The 19,115-nt window shown below is 40.9% G+C and overlaps 1 protein-coding gene and 1 long non-coding RNA gene across 15 annotated transcripts in view; one reads left to right on the forward strand and one right to left on the reverse strand.

Annotated features, from left to right (window-relative positions):
- Window positions 1–19,115, forward strand: part of LOC122201037 — a 174,954-nt gene that overhangs the window by 55,792 nt on the left and 100,047 nt on the right. Inside the window, exons 3-4 of one of the 3 annotated variants that reach the window (XR_006194050.1) lie at window positions 3,922–4,052; window positions 17,559–17,660. The exons of 1 other annotated variant lie outside the window; for it this stretch is intronic. This is a non-coding gene — a long non-coding RNA (uncharacterized LOC122201037). Of the gene's footprint in view, window positions 1–3,921; window positions 4,053–17,558; window positions 17,661–19,115 lie in introns of those variants that run through there. One more of the 3 variants, XR_006194048.1, reaches the window with a different exon arrangement.
- The window catches only part of IRAG1 (inositol 1,4,5-triphosphate receptor associated 1), a 119,910-nt gene that overhangs the window by 12,678 nt on the left and 88,117 nt on the right, over window positions 1–19,115 (reverse strand). For 11 of the 12 annotated variants that reach the window (XM_042906910.1, XM_042906906.1, XM_042906905.1 and 8 more), the window contains 6 exons: window positions 18,230–18,370; window positions 17,612–17,743; window positions 15,294–15,435; window positions 9,464–9,513; window positions 8,826–8,933; window positions 6,372–6,436 (listed from right to left, as the gene is read on the reverse strand). In XM_042906910.1, coding sequence (XP_042762844.1) covers window positions 6,372–6,436; window positions 8,826–8,933; window positions 9,464–9,513; window positions 15,294–15,435; window positions 17,612–17,743; window positions 18,230–18,370 — 638 coding nt within the window. The remainder of the gene's footprint in view (window positions 1–6,371; window positions 6,437–8,825; window positions 8,934–9,463; window positions 9,514–15,293; window positions 15,436–17,611; window positions 17,744–18,229; window positions 18,371–19,115) is intronic. The other variant, XM_042906901.1, reaches the window with a different exon arrangement.

The following is a 19,115-nucleotide window of genomic DNA, read 5'->3' on the forward strand; positions in this document are numbered from 1 at the left end:
TAGAGGAAAAGAACCTACATGAGGCAAACATGGGTTCAAATTCCAGCTCCAATATATGCAAATTCTTAACTCTTACTGAACTTTAGATTCTTCAACTGTAAAATGAGGATAATATTATATGTACCTGATGATAGTAGGATAGGAATTAGTGAAGAAATGAAAGGGGGCACCTGGCTTAGTGAATTAAGTGTCTGACTCTTGGTTTTGGCTCAGGTCATGATCTCACCACTCACGAGTTCAGGCCCTGCATTGGACTCTACACTGACACTGTGGAGCCTGCTTGGGATTCCCTCTCCCTCTCTCTCTGCCCTTCCCCCACTCACTCTGTCTCTCTGTCTCAAAAATAAATAAACATTAAAAAAAAAGAAATATAAGTAAATTTTTTGGAATATGTTACTCAACTGATATTTATTATCATCATCATCATCATCATCATCATCACAATTAGTTATGTAACAAATTTATTGGTAAATTTTGGGAGCGATCTGAGGTTCTTTCAAACCTGATCCATAAAAATATCCAAGCTGATAAATAACCAGGTGATTATTTACATCTTTAATGGAGAGCTTGATTTATATTACTCTGACATTTCAGAATCAAAGGAATTCAAACTTTCACTGTCCTCAGGTCACTGCTCTCTGGAGACTAAATCTTTTCCCTGGTAGATCCAGGAAACCCATTTCAGTGACCCTTTAAACATATGGGTCTTCTGTCCAGAGTTCAACTGACCCAGGTTGAGTTGATCACCCTGTCTGACTCAGCTCACCTCTGGGGCTTTAGTTCTTAACATGCTTTTACATACATCCTCTCACTTGACCCTCTCAATGATAAGAGCTAACATTTATCTTATGTATCAGGCTCTGTGGTAAGATTTCACTTAAGATTCATGAATGACCCATGAGATAGGTAATACTATGGTTCTCAGTTTGACAGGTGAGGAAACCAAGGCTCAGAGAGGTTAAATCACCAGCCCAAGATTACACAACCAGTGTGTGGTAAAGCTTGAATTTGACCCTGTGCAGCCTGACACCTGGCAAATGACTTGTGTAAGTTCACATTATTGGTGGTTAGTGGGCCTGGCTGGGAATCTCACTTTGGTCTTCTAAATTCATGTCAAGCTGCATTTTCCACAACTTCTTGAGCTCTCCCTTTCAATAGAAGTATTTTTCTGGGGCTCTGAGTGGTGTGTGAGGTTCCACGGTCCCTGCTGAGTGAAGCTATTCTTGCCCTTACACTGGGCCATGGCTTAAGACACTGCCCTTCTTTTAAAGGGTGCTTGTTTAGAATGTGAGATGGGTTGGGAGAGCCTTTGTTTTAATAATGGACATTGAGTGGGAAGTAGGGGAAACACACAATATGTAAAATGTTTGTTATTATCTCTAGACTCTTAGACTGAGCTAATCATTCCTTACATATCTTCTCTAACTACCTGGAGGTTTCTTGCTGTGTATCTTTAAGACTCAGATCAAATACCGTCTCCTCTGTGGAAGCTTTGCCAGTGTTTTCACCCCTCCTGTATCTTCTGTTTAAAGGTGATCTCTCCTTTCCTCTATGTCCTCATGGTACTTCTGTTACAGCATAACTCAGAAAGAGGGCATTTTTATGTTTTATATACATGTCCGTCCTCCATATGACTGGGATCACAGGGAGAGAGACTGCACTTGAATTATAATGGTGCTTAGCATACAGTAAGTGCCTTTAAGTGTTTGTTGAGTTACACTGGCTTCACTGTGGCTTATCCAATCTGCCTATTAATCTTGTAAAATGGGCAGGTACTTTCTGTAAATGGCTATTTCCTGAGAACCCAGTGTTTGGATTGAGCCGAAGGAATCTCTATTCATGGCTGTCAACTTGGAGCTGAGCACAGCCTGTGCCCACCCTAGAGATTTCTGGGCCAAACACTCATGGATCTTGGCATCTATTCCCAGCCTGAATTCTTGCATGCTTTCTCTCTGGGATGATTCATTAAAATGAGGCTCATTGTTTTCTCATGTCCACTGGGTCAAAAATGTTTGTCATTGTGCTCAGTTCTCAGTAATGCGAGGGCCTCTTTAGTCAAAATGTATTGTTTAACTGGGAGGTATGTGGTAAACAATATTTGAAAGTGACTGCAATTCTTTCCAGTGGACAGATCTTACCTTTTTGGGTTCAGTGATGTCTCTAAGCCACTCCCATTGCCATGACCCTCTCAGACAAGCTCAGCCAGGGGAACTAAGCTAGAAGACCTTCCTTATTCCTGTTACTCAGTCCCGGATTCCTGGGGTACAATACTAGTTGATGGAGGGCCAGTTCATTCCAGAATACTGTCAGCAAAGGGGAGTTGTTTACTATACATATTTGATGTCATATAGAGCCTTTAAGCAATTTACCCTGGCTGCTTCAAAAATGTAGAAAAGTATTTATTTTAGAGATTATAGTGAATATTTCTCTGTAATATATCATTATAATGACTCTTTTTATGAAACTAATGCCATATATCATTCACATCCATGATTTTTCTAATCCCTCAGTGAACTGCTCTGTGTACACTCTCTGTTCTCACCCCACACTACTCCATGGCCAGCCAGTCATCAGGTCATTCACAGTAGCTCACAAGGCTTCTTATAAAAATAGCCTTTAAATGCATCCTGTTGTCTCCAGTCATACTGAACTTCTTTCCATTCTTCTAGTTGGAGGGTCTATTAAGAGGTTAAAAGCATGAGTTCTGCTATCTACTCAGGCAAGTGATTTCTCTGTTTCAGTTGCCACATCTGTAAAATAGGAATATTGATAGTATATCTACCTCAGGGGTGTATTGTAAAGATTAAATGAGATCATTAATGTAAAGCAACTAGAATAGGACTTGGCATAAAGTAAGCATGCTGTAAATAATAATAGTAATTATCACCACCATCATTATTATAATTCCTTGACTACTCCATTTCTTGCCTCAGAGCCTGGAACATTGTTAAACTCTAGTTCACTTGGTTAAACTACATAGCCTTCAGGTTTAAAGGCTTTTACTTTATTTTTTTAATTAATTAATTAATTTATTTATTTTTAAATTTTTAATTAAATTTGTTTTTTAATTTACATCCAAGTTAGTTAGCATATAGTGCAACAATGATTTCAGGAGCAGATTCCTTAGTGCTCCTTACTCATTTAGCCCACCCCCCCTCCCACACCCCCTCCTGTAACTCTCTGTTTGTTCTCCATATTTATGAGTCTCTTCTGTTTTGTCCCCCTCGCTGTTTTTATGTTATTTTTGCTTCCCTTCCCTTGTGTTCATCCGATCTGTGTCTCAGAGTCCTCATATGAGTGAAGTCATATGATATTTGTCTTTCTCTGACTGACCAATTTTGCTTAGCATAATACCCTCTAGTTCCATCCACATAGTTGTGAATAGCAAGATTTCATTCTTTTTGATTGCCGAGTAACACTCCATTGTATATATATACCACATCTTCTTTATCCATTCATCCATTAATGGACATTTGGGCTTTTTCCATACTTTGGCTATTATTGATAGTGCTGCTATAAACATTGGGGTGCATGTGCCCCTTTGAAACAAAAGGCCTTCACTTTAAAAGTACATTCCTAGAGGAAACATTTTCTGAGGCTCACCTCCCCCCACCTATAGGAAATCTGGGTTAAGGCACTCATTGTGTGTTGTTGCCTTATCAACCTGTACTTCCTTATGGTATCACATTGTATTATACTGGGCTGTTTCCCATATGCCTTTCCCGTTAGACTGTGAGCTTCTGAGTGCATTCTAGATGCTTAGACCTTGGTGATTAATTGTTGAGGATGACAGAATAAAAGTCTATGAATAAATAGCTCTTCCTACTTGGGGAACTCATTGTGAGCTTTATTCTGTTTTCTGTTTTAATCTTTAAGATTAACTTTAAATATTGCTCTCTATATCTTCCTCTAATTCCACAGGTCTCTAGACTTTTGTTGAGTGAAGAACAATTTACTATGAGGTGACCTACAAAAACAACACTCAGAATTCTCTCAAATCACATTGGTCAGTGCAATCAGCTCTCAGATATTTGCTTGAGAAGCAGCCACAGGTAATTTCATCTTACCATTTTTCACATGCTTAGTCACTTCCCTTCCTGCTTAGTTAGTTACTATATACTTAGGGAAATGTGAAATCACTTTAAATCAAGCTCATTGTAACAATCTAGAAAACAATGTATATTAACTTATAATGTATTTTTTTTCTCTTTAACACTATGGAGAAGGTAGCTAGAATTGACTGTACTTGTGTTAGAATAGAAGATATGAACTTATTTTCAGTCACAGATTGCCTCATTGTTAGCCTGTTGGCAATCTATTAATGTTTCTAGTTTCATGAATTCAGATGGAAACCACTTAGCACCTTTTATAAATCTAGAGCAGAAAAGCTATTGTTAGTCTTGAATCCCTCCTCTTTGAATATGTCCTCCCCTTTTTGCAGCCATCCTTATAGGCTGGGTATATCCCCAATAGCCACAGCATGGGTAATATATCATGGTGGTCTCTTTGGATAGAAAAGGGTGAACTGTAGATACCTTCCTGAGCTTATTGCTTGACTTGTCTCTATCCTCACCCTTGGAATGATGATGCCACTACTGATCCCCATCCTGTTGTCATTTCTGATTTGGGGCTGATGCTTTGCTGTCCTTAATTTCCATCTCACTTTCTCCTACCAAGGATAGCTCAGATTCTTGATGATCCCCACTGCCTCAGACCAAAGCTCTCAGCTGGCCTGAGCAATAGTTCTACAGAGTCCAGGTCCTGATCCATCATGATTAAAGTCTGTTTCAAAGAGTTAGGACATAGATCTTTTGCCTTGGTTGATTCTGTAGGCTAAGAATGGAGAGCCTTATTGGTGGCTCTTCTGGAGAAGGGGTTTGTGTATCCAAAGGCAGGATTGGAAGGGAGAATTTTAGTGTGCTTTTCACTCAGGGAATCAAGTGACCATTTTGGGAGAGATTCAGAGATCATGGAGTAGACATTATGACTCTACGGACTTGATAAGTTTCTGTAACCTTGGTTACTTCCACATGGTTGTTAGTTTGTCACCCCTTTTTAATTTCTTTGTAATTATCAAGAAGCCAAGGAAACAAAGAAAGAAACAAAAGTACCCTATGCAACATGAAGGAACGGTGAGCTTATACAGGGTGAGGTATCAAAGTGAGGAGTTCCTAGACAAACTTCAAGACTAAAGTGGGATGAGTCATTATGGAGTGATAGGTTGGTGGTTGCATATACTGAGAGGTGAGCAGAATACACTGATTCTGGGAGTGGGGAGCTTGGGAGGTTATCTATAATGAAAAAGGGCCCAACATAGACTTTCCTTGCCAAGTCAAGCAAAACTATTCTAACAGCAATGAAAAATGAAGGACTAAACCTGTCTTAAGGCAAAGAAGAAGGAAGAATAAAGGTGTATGTTCTACCAAGTGAGAAAAGACACGAGGGAAAATTCTGAGAGGTGACAGCTGTGATCCAGATGTTTTCTAGCAAGCAAATGAAAGAATTTGAAAAGCAAGTTATAAACTCTTCTGAGTGTGTAGAAACAGCCTGCCTTGCTCTGGCTGAGGATGAAAAGACCTGAAAATTGCATAGATGCCTAGAAAAATTAAGCAGAGCAGACACTATTCATTGCCAATCCAGAACTCACTCTCCTATCTGCTTCCTAACAGCCATGTGATTTTGCTCAGGAATTTACTGTTCTTCACAGAGCCATCTTGCTTCTTGGGAAACTGACCCTCTGTCCCCATCTCCAGGGCACCATTTAAGCCCATGATGACAATCCCATTCCCAAAGCCTGTGTTTGGTTTAGGAAGGAACCATGTTCCAAATTTACTAAGGAAGACTTTAAAAATGTTTCTGGGTTTGTCCATAAAAAAGAAGCATGAGAAGAGATAGTCCTGTTATTCTTTTCATGTCTGGATGGAATACCTGAAAATAGTAGCCATTTGCCACAAGCCTGCTGATGAAGTCAACATACAAAGTGAGCAGAAGCAAGGAAATTGTAGAGGCCGAGCTGGGGTCCTGCTGTACTACACCTGGAAATGATCTACCTCTGGACTTAACTTTTTAAGCCTCTTTGAGTTGGGACTTTCTTGTATCCGTAGCCCAAAGAATTCTAACCAACAGAGAAGGTTTCCATCTCCTCTGGGCTCTTCTGAGATCGAGATACACTTGGACTCAGCTATAGCATGTTCCTGGTCCAGATTGCAAACTGACTCTGAAATCTTTGTGAGTCTCAGAGTCCCACTCGGTTCCCTTAGAACTTAATTTGCTTTCCATCACTTTTTAAGAGTAAAGTATGGGAGGAAAGGTGAGTTAGGGAAAATTTCCTCAGAGATCCCCAAAGTTAACAGGAAAATCAACAAACTTACTTTTCCAAAAGTGCAGGCAGTGCTGAGGTGGCAGGTAGGTTGCCTTTTCCATTGGGTGATTCTGACTGAATGAAAAATAGGAGACAGGCAATTGAAGATCAGCTAGGAAGGAAGAAGCCAGAGCTGCTAGGTCTCTGATAATGCTGGGAAGGGGTTGCTGCCGTCCCACCTCTTCCCCTGCTTTCTAATCTGCATCAAGCCCAACCATTGGGGGCTCCATTCCTTAGTGCCCCTTGAGGCCCATGCAATATGCACCTTTTACTTCCCCTCTTCCAAGTTTTCATGAGTGAAGAATTTACATCTTGAGGCTCCCTTCTGGAGGGGAGCCATCCAGTTCTTAGACGGTTGTTTACTGACTTGGACTGAATATCAGCAGGTCTCCTACCAAACACAGGCCCATCACTGCCCTGGAGATGTAGCTCCAAGCACAACCCTCAGGAGATCCCTGTCATTCCTAAAACCCCAAGCCATCAGAAATGTCTTTATAATAAATTCCATAGGACTACCACATTGTTTTCTTGTAATGGATTTGGGTTAAGAAATGGTTTTCAAATATGGCTGCACCTTAGAATCACCTGGGGAGATTTTTTTTAAAGTACTGATCCAATTCAGAATCTTGGGGTGAGGCCTGGGCAATGTTTTAGAAGTACCTTCTGTGATTTTAACACACATCCCTGGTTGCCAACTTTTAGCCTAAAGGAATACACAGTTGACCTTTAAAAAAACACGGGTTTGAACTACTCAGGCCCACTTACACAGATTTTTTTTTTCTACAGATACAGTACAGTACTATAAATGTGTTTGCTCTTCCTTATGATTTTCTTAACATTTTCTTTTCTCTAGCTCACTTTGTTATAAGAATACAGTATATAATACATATAACGTGCAAAATATGTGTTAATTGACTTTTATGTTATTGGTAATTATGGCTTCGGATCATCAGTAGTTTTGTGGGGATCAAAAGTTATATGCGGGTTTTATATGCATATAAAAGTTATATACATGGGGGTGGGTGTCCCTAACCCCTGCATTTTTCAAGGGTCAACTGTATATTTAGAAAACATATTCTTACATTTAGTATAGTACCAGAAATAGGTCTATTAAACACACTAACTGGCCCTCCCTAAGCTCCTTTAAAAAAATTTTTTTTTAGGTTGCTTTGTTTTAATGGATGATTTGGGAGTTTAGGTTAGTTTCACAGATGATTGAAAAAGAGGTGAAAGAAGCTACTGCTACCTATTGGCTCAAAAGAGCTCGAATCTATTTTATCTATTGCTTACACAATCAGATTGTTTCCTTATAGAGTAGTGCTAGGCATGGACACAGAATAGAGAAGCAACTGAAGAAAGAATTAGAAGAGTTTGACATAATATTAGCCAGATCCACAAAAGCCTGGGATGTAGAAAATAATTTTTTATATAGGAACTGTGTATGTTTAAAACAACTGAAATGAATTTTTTCCTGATTAGTAGCAATATATTCTTATTATAGAGGTATAAAAAGGCATTGAGAAGAAAATAAAAATCACTTGTGGTTTTATCATTGCCCAGAGATAACAAGTATTAATAGTCTTACAGAATTCACTATCTCTACACATAGAAAATATACTTCTTTAAAAAACCCCTACAAAACAGAATTGTACTGTATATACTGTTTTTAAATTCCTTTTTATTAATAATAAATTATGGACATTTTTCATGTCATTTTTGACTGCATAGGAACCCCTTTTAGGGCCAAGTATATTTAATCAATCTCTTATTAAATGGGCATTCCAGTAGTTTCATTTCTTTTTTTTATATTAAATATAATTTATTGTCAAATTGGTTTCCATGCAACACCCAGTGCTCACCCCAACAGATGCCTCAATGCCCGTCACCCACTTTCTCCTCTCCCCCACCCCCCTTCAACCCTCAGTTTGTTCTCAGTATTTAAGAGTCTTTTATGGTTTGCCTCCTTCCCTCCCTCTCTGTAACTTTTTTTTTTTTTTTTTGCCCCTTCCCCTCAGTAGTTTCATTTCTTAATGCTGCAAAGAATTGATGTAGGATAACATTGGGTTTAAGAACTCAGACCCTGGAATTAGAAAGCCTAGGGTTAAAAGCTCAGCTCTAACACTTATTACACAATGAAACCTTCAGGTATTTAAACCCATTGCAGAATGGAAGAAAAACATCATGCCCACTTTAGAGGATTGTGGCTTAAACATGGAAAGAAATATGATTTACAAAGAATACTCTTTGAGCTGCCAGCATCTTGCTCAAGGATACCGAGTCTTCTACTCAGGGCAGTGGAAGACATGGGACGTGGTCTATATTGAGCTTTTTAGCCCATACTCTAGAATCTGTGCTGGGAATTTCCTCTCCTTTTTGATCCTGCTGCCACGTAGGCCACTCCCCATAGTAGTGACCCTGAGGGAGAGGTTAAAGAGGGTTGGGAGGCGGGCATCATTATACTCACCAGGGCTGGTAAGGAGGGGATGGGTGATGAGCTGGAAGATTGGCCAGGCATGTTCAGGGCATTAAACTTGGGAACCACTGCAACACTGACCCTCCGACGGGGCATGTTCTGTGGGAAGAGAAGTGACCAGGCCCACTGTCATGGAGGGAACAGCATCCACAGTTCAAAAGGCCTGGAAAATTCCTACTAGTTCCTAATGCTGTAATTACATTCACTGGACATTTGGCTTTGGGGTGGTGATGGTGTTGGGGCTTGGTGTGGAAAGAGTGGCCAAAGTTGACCCAAGTTTTCTGTTAGTGGTGATTGATTTCTCAACATGTTCTTATTTTACATTATATCCTAAGAAATGGAAAAGAAATGACCCCCAGTCTGGATAACATCCCGGATAGTGTATGAAAAGTCTAGGAATACCAAGGTTTATGCATCATTTCGTATTCATTTGGGGGATGGTACAGTCAGAGAAACCATGAGCAAGAGAAGTTGAAGGATGAACTAGCAAGTGTGGTAAGCTGAATTAGAGACCCTGTCCAGAGGTTCTCTGGCACCTGTAGATCCAAGCATGAATGACTTTCTGGGTGACTGTGGCAACGTCTCTTGTAATCCCCTTGGGAGCCCTGGTATTCCTTGAACATGCATACCTTTCCCAGTGTGAGGGACATGGACCGCGCTGTTCGAGGGACCCCATCTTCTGCAGCAAGAGGGAACAGAGAAGAGAAGTCAGGTAAGTCTTCAGAGTAGGCTCCAGCAGAAAATGGGTAGCCAGAAACTAAGCTGAGATATCAGTTTGTCAGAACTGTCCCTCAAGGAATAGTTTAAGAGCCTAAGTGATGGGAACACTGAGTTTGACACTACCCCCTGAGACAATTATCTGTAGAGTGGGACTTTTCTGGACAGAATTTTTATCCTAACTCCTCTGGGCACTATGAGAAGCCCATCTTGGACCCCTGATATCCACCTGACACCGCTGCACAGTCTCTGGTAATGCCCTGATGAGTATGTGAAAAACTCCTCATAGTGATACCAAGGCTTTTGGGTTATTTCTTGCTCATTTAAGGGACATGCAGTCAGTGAAATTATGAGCAGGGAAGGTGTGGTATCAGTAAATAATGGAAAATTGTTGACAAAGTGGTTTTAATAAGTCATCTATAAACAATTTGGAACAAAGGAAACCGGCACCCTGTATTTTCATCTCCTTAGTACATATATTAAATGATGTATTTTATATAAAATGTTTTCTACCACATCTGGATAATACTGCCACCAGAAAACACTAATATGTGCAGAGAAATGTTTTTGAAAGCTCAATTCAGTGTCAGTTTGACCAATATTATCTAGCTTGTATATCTGTTTGTCCCTCATATCCATGTATTTTAGGTATGTCTCTTAAAAAGCACATTTCCCCCCCTTGTTTTTCTATTTACCTCACTTCATTAATTTTTTTTTTTACTTACCACCCCTTCCAGCCTGCACATTGGTGTAGAAGTTATGCATTTTAGTTCTAATCTTTAATGTACCCACTTAAATTTGTAACATATTATGTGACTTTTATTTATTTATTTATTTATTTATTTATTTATTTATTTATTTATGAGCGAGTACAAGCAGGGGAGAGGGGCAGAGGGAGAGAGAAAGAGAATCTTAAGCAGACTCGATGCATAGCACAGAGCCTGATGAGGGGCTCAATCCCATGACCCTGAGCTCATGACCTGAGCCAAAATCAAGACTCAGATGCATCACTGACTGAGCCACCCAGGCGCCCTCATATTACATGACTTTAAATTTTTAAATTAATCATGATTTCTATTCTTTTCCTAATTAGACCTTAAAACAATAACTCCCTCAAATTTCAAATTATGTTGCTTTTCAGTAGTTTTGTTTACTTTGTTTTTGTAATCCCATATTATTATGATTATTGTTTTAAATACTGAATGCTTGTTTAGATTTACCCCCATTTACAAATGTCTGATCACCATTACCTCTTGCATCCTCCTCCTTTCTTTTGATCTCGATTTTATTCTTTCCTAAGCACACCCTTTAGTTATTCTTTTGACAAGGGTCTGTAATAGGTAAACTTTCTGAGTTGTTGTCTCAAAATATCTTCACCAGGACTGTAGGCTTGCATCACAGTTTAGCTGGCCCTGTTTTCTCTAGGTGGACAGTTGTTTCTCTCAGCTCCTTGAAGACTTTTACTTCATTGTCTTTTGGTACCACCATTGCTATTCAGAATTATCTGTCTTTTGTAAATCCTCTGTCTTCTCTCTCTGGTTACTTTTAAAATTTTTACTTCATCTTCTATGTGTTTTTATCTCTTCTGCTTGGAATTCACTGTGCTTTCTTAATCCAATGGTTCATGTCTTTCTTTAGTTCCAAAAAACTCTCAGATTCTGGAAAACCTTTTTGCATACTTTCTCTCTCCCATTCTCCTCTTGTGGATCTGCTAATAAACGTATTTGGAACTTTCTCATTTTATACTCTGTATCCCATATTTTATAATATCTTATAACATTTCTTTAGTATTTTTAAAAGGAAATGTAAGTTTATTGAATATACCACAAAGGAGTTGTGGACAGGACAACAGAGGAGAGGCTGTCTGCCTTCTTTTATATTTTTGATTAATTTATCCCTCTGAACTGCACTTGGGTAACTTCTTCAAATCTATCTTCAGTTAACTAATCTTTGTCCTCAACTGTGCCCAGTCTGATTTAAATGTTGTACCAATAAACTAGGTTATGCTACCATAATAAACAACCCCAAAGTCTTAGTGGCTTATAACAATAAAAATTTATTTGTTTATGTTCATTTGCTTCTGAGTTGGCAGAAGGCTCTGCTCTGCATTTCCTCACTCTGCATTTCCTCAGACTAACGGAGCTTCTACTATTCTGGAGCAGTGATGGTTGTCATGTGAGGAAGAAGAAATATAAGGCAAATTACACACTAGTTTCTTAAAGACCTCAGCTCAAAGGTGACATATATCCTTCTGCTCACATTTTATTTGCCAAATCACACAGCATTCACCTAACATGGCATCACCTAACTTGGGAGAAGTGTGCCCGAAAGGAGAAGATCTAGAATCTCCACTATAGTAACTACCTCCACTATAGTACCTACTATACCTAATATACTGAGTTTTTAATTTCCATTCCTCATATCCTCATTTCTAGGAGTTCTTTCCTTTTTTATTTTTATTATTTTATTCTTTTTTGATAATTTTAGTTTATTCTCATGTTTTTTATTCATTCTTTGATGCCTCTAATAATTTTAAACATCTTTTAAAAATTATCAGGTTTTTTCATTTTCTGCAATCCTTAGGATATAATCCTATTGTTTAGTGGATGATTCTTGTTCAAGGTGGATTGTTTTCTTATGTATTTTATAATTCTATACTGTAAAATAATCTTCAGTGAGGTTTCAGTGAGCAGAATCTTGTGTGTCCTGAGTGAAGGGTGTGCCTCTCCAGGGTGGCTTTATGTTTGTTTCTGACAGAGTCCCTACAGGCATCATTGTGATGTTCTTTTCAGATTCTCTGCATATTGCATCACAACTTCTGTCATGGCATACACTTTTCCTACGAGAAAGGAGAAAGTATTTTTTCCTACTACAGGGTGAAACAGACTTCCTTGATTTGTGTCTCTGCTGTTTGAGGAGTGTTTTTTTCTTGTTCAAGTTCTGTCTAAAGATGCAGTCTTGCAAAATCTTAACTTTCTGTAGGAGTCTCATAGTCAACTCTCAGTCATGGGTGTCCAAGACCTCATCTCAGATTGCATGCAAGTGCAAAAGCCCAGCACTGAGATGATTGAAGCTGACTCTTGTACCCAAGGAAGCTGCAGGTTTCAGTTCTCTTTTCTTTTCTTGTATCTGAGTATTTCAATTTCTTTTCCTGTGGATTCAGCTATTCTTTTAAACTAATGTTTGCTTTATTTTATCTAGCAGAAACATCTAAGCACTTGTGGTCAAGGAGTTTCAAGTTTTTCAGTCAGCCAAAATAGCAGAACCAGAAAATATTTTTTATATATTGAAGCATTCATACAAATTAACCAAATACTAATCTTACAAGTAGGCAAAAGATATAATTAGAGAATTTACAAAAGTAGAAATACAAATGTCCAAAAAACATTTGAAAAGGCCAAAAATACAAATTCAAACTATGAGATGAGATATAATCTTGACCCATCAAAGTCAAAAATATTTTTAAAGGAAAGGACAAGAATATCAATAGCACAATGAACTGAGCATTATTGTTACCCATTACATGGAAATATCAATGCGTTATTTGAAAAGAGTTTTCTTGAAGAGCCTTATAAAATTTGCTTTCCCCCAGGCTAGTATTTACACTTCCAGAAATCCATCTTAAGGAAATAATCCAAAATGTAGGTAATTAGTATGTTTCATATTCAGAAAAAAATAACTGATGTTATTTTTTAAATATGTAGCACCTTTCCTTAAATAAGAGATATTTTTACTTCACTGTAGTCTTCAGAGTCTCAGGCATAGACAAAGATTGCCAGTAGTCATGTAAAGGCTTAAAAACAAACATTATTAGGGAATGGTCTTAGAGTATCCAACGGACACACCTGTTAGGTGGATGCTGGCTCCTCTACACCAGCCCAGGCTGAAAAACAATGCAGTGGGAACAAATATCTGAAAAACACTTATTCACCATTTGAGATTCAGCTACCATCTCCCTTCTTACTGTAAGCACATTTTCATATCCCCAGGCTGAATGTGGGACTCTGCAATGTGCTCCCCATAGGAACTTGCTTACTGCTGTCACGGGGATGGTTCTACTGCTCTGCCTTTCCCCACAGGCTGGAAGTTCCTTTGGATCTCAGTGACTGTGTGTCCTTTATTTCTATATTTCAGTATCATGTGGGGGCACATCAAAGGTGCTCAGTAAATGTCTTTAGAATGAATGAATGGGTAACTGCTCATTCCATAAATCTTGGATAAGGCAGTTTATAGGAGACCTTGTACCTTCCAGGACAATAATGCAAGAACCCATGTATTAGGATTTCTTTGGTGGCAACTTCCCCAACTCCTAACACTGACAGAGAGCAGTTTGCTAGAAGCCCAGATGCTTGTGGATCAGGAGTTTGCTGTCAAGATCGAAAGCAGACAGTCTGGAGCATGTGTACACTGCCTTTTGACTCTGGGAAGTGTCACTGATATTCCCCAGGAAACTTGTGAAACCTCCTGTTTATAAAGGTTTCTCCATCTGTTATACTTTCCCTCCTCCTGCTCTTGGTAACCCGGATGTTTGCATTCCACAGGGATTCCTGTCACTAAAAGGTTTGTTTTCTTCTGCTAGTCCTATCCTCATCAGCCAGAGCCCAGACCCTGACAGCTCCCAAGCAGAGATCCTCATCCAGGTCACTGTCCTCTTCGTCCTGGACTGCTGCAAGTGCCTCCTAACTTGTCTTTCTAGACATCAGTGTCTACACGCTCCTAATGTGTTGCCCACTCTGAAGTGGGAGAAATCTTCTAAAAATAGAATCTGACCATGTTATGTGGTGTAAACTCACCAGTGCCTCCTCATTGCCTTAAGGACAAAGGCCCAAATTATTAGCATGGCCTGGCATGTGGCCCTGGCCTACCAAGTCTTACCTTCAACCTGTCATCATCACACTTCAACCACATCTCTTTTGTTTCATGGTCTTCCCATCCAAACCCTACATCTTTGTATACGCTGTTTCCTCTACCCAGGAGATACCTCCCCTTCTTGCCTAGAGAACTACTATTTTTACTTTGAAACACTGCCCAGATGCTGTCCCTGTGTAAAACTTCCCTTGATTCCTTCAAGCAGAATCACCTCTGTGCTCCTATAGCAATTGTATAGAACATTTTTTTAAAAGATTATTTCTTTGAAACATGTGTCTTTCCCATGAATCTGCTATTTATCTCAGCAGTATCTCCTTTAGCCAGGCCCTCATGCCACCCCCACTGCCCAGACTCATCCCTTACCTGGACTGTTGTAATAGCAGTTTTGTGGGTTTCCCTGTATTTGGCTCTACCCCAGTAATGTAACTGCCACACTGTAATCAGAAGGAATGTTCTGAATTCCATAAATGATCATGTCATTTCCCTGACTAAAATCTATTGCTTTCTAGGATAAAGCTCAAATTCCTTAGTATGTGTTGGTCCCAAAGCACAAAGACTACAAAGTCTGAGGTCTGTCATTCTCATCAAGTAGAGTGAGCTCTTGCAGCCTGTGGGCTTCACATCAGTGGTCAACCGCTGTGGTTAATTGTGTCAGGAGTTGCTTTGGGACTGTTCATATTTTCTGGTTCCAGGCCTCTAGGCTCACTGAAGCAGCTGCTGTGAGGCCCCCATAGGCAGCACTGGGCAGGGGCAGTGAGCCTTGCTCAACTAAAAGCATGTCCTTGGGCTGTACTAATAGATGTGATCCTGGCCTAGAGCTATCAGAGACCCACATTGCAAGGTCAAGATGAGGGCAGGAGCCCAGTTCCTTACCAGAGGGGCCGCAGCTGCGGCTTGAATTCTGATTTGCAAGTTTTTTAAACTCCATGAGCTCTGCATGGTCCTTCTCATACGTCCTCTTCAGATTCTCCACATACTGCATCATTACCTCTGTTGCCTTTGACATACGCTTTTCCTGAAGGAAAGGAGAGCATTGAGCACACAGGGAAGTTGGAGGAAAGGCTTGTTGGCACTTGCTTGCTCTGAGCTAGGCTCTGGGATGGGACAATCAAAAGGATACAGGGACCAATCTTAGGTGTAACTCTGCCCTCTAAGATTTTGCTGTCTGTGATGTGAGCTGAGAGGGGGATTTAGGCACTTGCACTCAGGGAGGACAAGAACAAGCACAGCCACAATGCCTGAGGAGATGAGAGGTGGAAAAGTCCTCTCTGCAGAGAGAGTGGGTCAGGGAGGCTTCCTGGAGGTAGAGTGAAGTGGATGTGGGGTATGGGCAGCATCTGGGCATGAAGATATAGGTAGGAGAGACAAAAAGATTCAGGCCAGTGGACTCCAAGAATAAGCGTCCAGAAGCAGAACATCACAGGGCTTGTACCTAGGTGAGGATCTATCCTTCAGACAGGAGTCTTTGAAGAGTTAAAGGGGTGCTATTAAGAATTATGCTGGGCTCAGTCAGTAGAGTATGCAATTCTCGATCTCGAGATTGTGAGTTCAAGTTCCATGTTAGGCATGGAGCCTACTTTTAAAAAAATTTAAAGAATTATGCTGGGACAGTAGGCACATGTCAGGATTGCCTGGAAAACCAGTAGAGTACAGGTCATCCTACTTACGTAGAAATCTGTAAGCAGTTGGGTTTGTTTCCAACAAGAAAGGGTAGTTAGGGCTGAGTTGTAAAGGACCTTGAGTGGAACACTAAGGAAGTTGGACTTTTTCTGAAGGAAAAGAGCCATCAAATATCTTAAGGTAAGGAAGTGACATAGGCCACCAGTGGAGACTAGACTGAAGGGGTGAGACTGGTGGCAGTGAGTGCAACTAGGAAAGAGAAGACAAGTGCCAGGACCAGTCTGGTGGGACCAGAGAGAAAGATGAGGACCAACATGGAAGACATGGAAGTTAGGGGTGGGAAAGCCATGTGGAGAAGGCTGAAGACTTCTATGAACAGTGCATGGGCCAAGAAACACATTTGGGAGGGCCATACAGAATGAGGAAGAGTTTCCCTTGCTTATCCTCATTGGATCCCTCGGTGAGCCTAGCCCAGGGCCTGCTGGCCACAGCGGGACATACTCAATGAGTATTCCCTAGAAAAGTTCCCTGCAGCCAGGAGCTGGGACCAGACACTTCCCTTGAGCTGTCCCTTTGTTGCTTCCCCCAGCCAGAGTGACTTCCTGGGCGAGCTGCTGAGTCAGGTGCCCTTTCCCCGGAAGAACACAGGGGTGGGGCAGCCCACTGGCTTGTCCTTCCTTCATTCTACAAGGACTGCTCTAGGCTCTACTCTAGGAACACCCTACTAATGCAACCAGTGCGGCAGGATAGGTGAGCACGGTACTAGCAACAGTGATAATAACATCTAGGTGCTTTGCAAGTATTATAGTAACCCTCTATGGCAGATACTACATCATCTTCATTGGTTGGAGAAGTTGGAACATGGAGAGTTCAGTATCTGGCCTGAGGTCACACAGTGAATCCTAGTGGAGCCAAGATAAGGCCTCAGGCAGTCTGATCCCATGACACCATCCTGGACCAGGGCAGTGCCCTATGAGCTTTAGGACTTCAAAGTGGCTGAAAGGGAGCCAGATCTGGGCCTGCACCCCAGCTCTGCCACTACTTTTGCTGTTACCTTTCTGAAGCTTCATGTCTTCATCAGGGGGAAAGGATATTTACAGGATTGCTGGGAGGCTTAAATGAAACAAAGCAGTTTTTCCTAAAGCATGTTTGCCAAATACTAGTTCCATGGGAGTTAAATAGGTATTTTATGAGAAAATAGGTATTTTATGGTTCTTCAGTCAAATACATTAGGGAAACACACAGGTAAAAATTAAACAGGCTTTTTCAGTATAGGATTTCTCAAAGCCTTGATGGTGCCAATATGTATTAGAAATACCCAAGAAAGGATGATAGTATGCAGCAGTTCCCAAACTTGCATGTCCACAGAAAGCTTTATCCAAGGAACACCTCAAAGGTTTAGTGGTCCACCAAAAATACTCTTAGTAAATAAAACACAATAATATACAGATGTCTGGCACAAAGGAAGCCATCGATAACTGGTGTCTATAGTTGTCACTGCTTACATTATTGCTCTAGTTACTGTGGACAGAGCAGAGCTGGTCAGAGGGCTGGAAGCTGGAGAGGCTTACCTGGCGGACGGCCCCTACCATCTCAGCTCGGCTGGAGAGGCGGGCAGCCAAGCGGTGCAGGACAGCAATGTCCTCCAGCAGTTTCTGGTAAGTCTCCCGGTGCTCACAGTGGTGCCATAGTGAAGCTGAGGACTGGGAAGTGACAAGGAACGTCACTTGGGGTCCTCACATACCAAGACATGACTTGGGCTGTCACAATGAGCCCTGCCCCATCCTGGCTGAAAGGAGCGGCCTCTGCAAGGCCTGGGCTACACCTTCCTCTGGGGATTGGAGAATCCCAACGTGGACACTCTATACATGGCTGGCCTGAAAGAAGGGAATCACATCCAGGTCTTTGGTCCCCAAGGTGCTCCCTTTGTCATCCCAGGTCACCTAGACTCCGCCTGAGAAGCTGCTGAGGGTTTGGAGGCCTTACCCACAGCCCTGAGGTAACCAGGCCTTTAGGCCTCTGCCTCATTTCCTCTCAGCTCTCTGAGGAAGACTCTGTCTGGTTCAGGACCTTCACCTGATTTCTCATGTCAGAATACTCTAGTTGGTGACTGAGAAAGCAGGACCCCTGGCATAGCCCTAGGAGACACTCCCTCCTCTAGGGATTCTCCAATCAGGCTCTACAATTACCGTAATGGAAGCTTTGAAGTTTTCCAGTTCCTTCTCTGTGTTCTCTTCTGTCAGGTTACGTTCCCTTTCAGCCTGGTTAATTCTAGATTCCAGAGTGTAGCTGTCATTTCTAAAGGCCAAGGACAGTTGTACAAACACGTTCTGTTGGGAACAAGAGTGTGGGAGAGGTGCTAGGAGGAGTTATTACAGGGAATAAGGTCGCAGGTATGTTTCTTGCACGAGCATTTTACAGCAGCTCCTGGAACCAGTCACCAAAGCAGCCATGTACAAGTGAAACTCTCCTTCATAGTAAACTGCACAAAAGATGGTGAAATAATAACCTAAGGTTCGTGCTAGGTTCTTTTCAGGACCAGAAGACCAAATGCATTTTACTGAAAATAATAAGAGAATAACACTTTACTTTTACCTGAATTTTAAGAAAATATCCTGTATTTAGGTTTAGGTAAACTCAGCTCATTGTGTAAGCAGTTTAGATTCATGCTAGGATTCATTGGATGTATGTTTTGGAGGTTTTGCATAGAACCACTGTATTTAAAGAAACTCCATTTAAAATGTAAGACGTGTTGTCTTAAAGCAAACTTCAACCAGCATCTTACCTGAGTATTACAAATCCTATGTGGAAAGCAGCTTTAATAAGGTGTCAGGAGATTAAATAAGGCCAGGTATGATTCTGTTAGGAAAAGTGTCCTGGAACAAATATTTCATGCCAAAAATGCAGGATGCATGAATGAAACTTTGCAAGGTGGTTTGAGCAAACATGAAATTCCTGGTATAATAGGAAACTACTGAGGAGGAGAAATAGGCAGATGGTCTCTACGCAGGAAACCATGGCCTTCATTTGCCCTGAGTCAAGAGATAGCAGATTTACACCCTTGGGGTAAGCTAA

Source organism: Panthera leo, chromosome D1, assembly GCF_018350215.1.
Source record: "Panthera leo isolate Ple1 chromosome D1, P.leo_Ple1_pat1.1, whole genome shotgun sequence".
NCBI classification, from domain to species: domain Eukaryota; kingdom Metazoa; phylum Chordata; class Mammalia; order Carnivora; family Felidae; genus Panthera; species Panthera leo.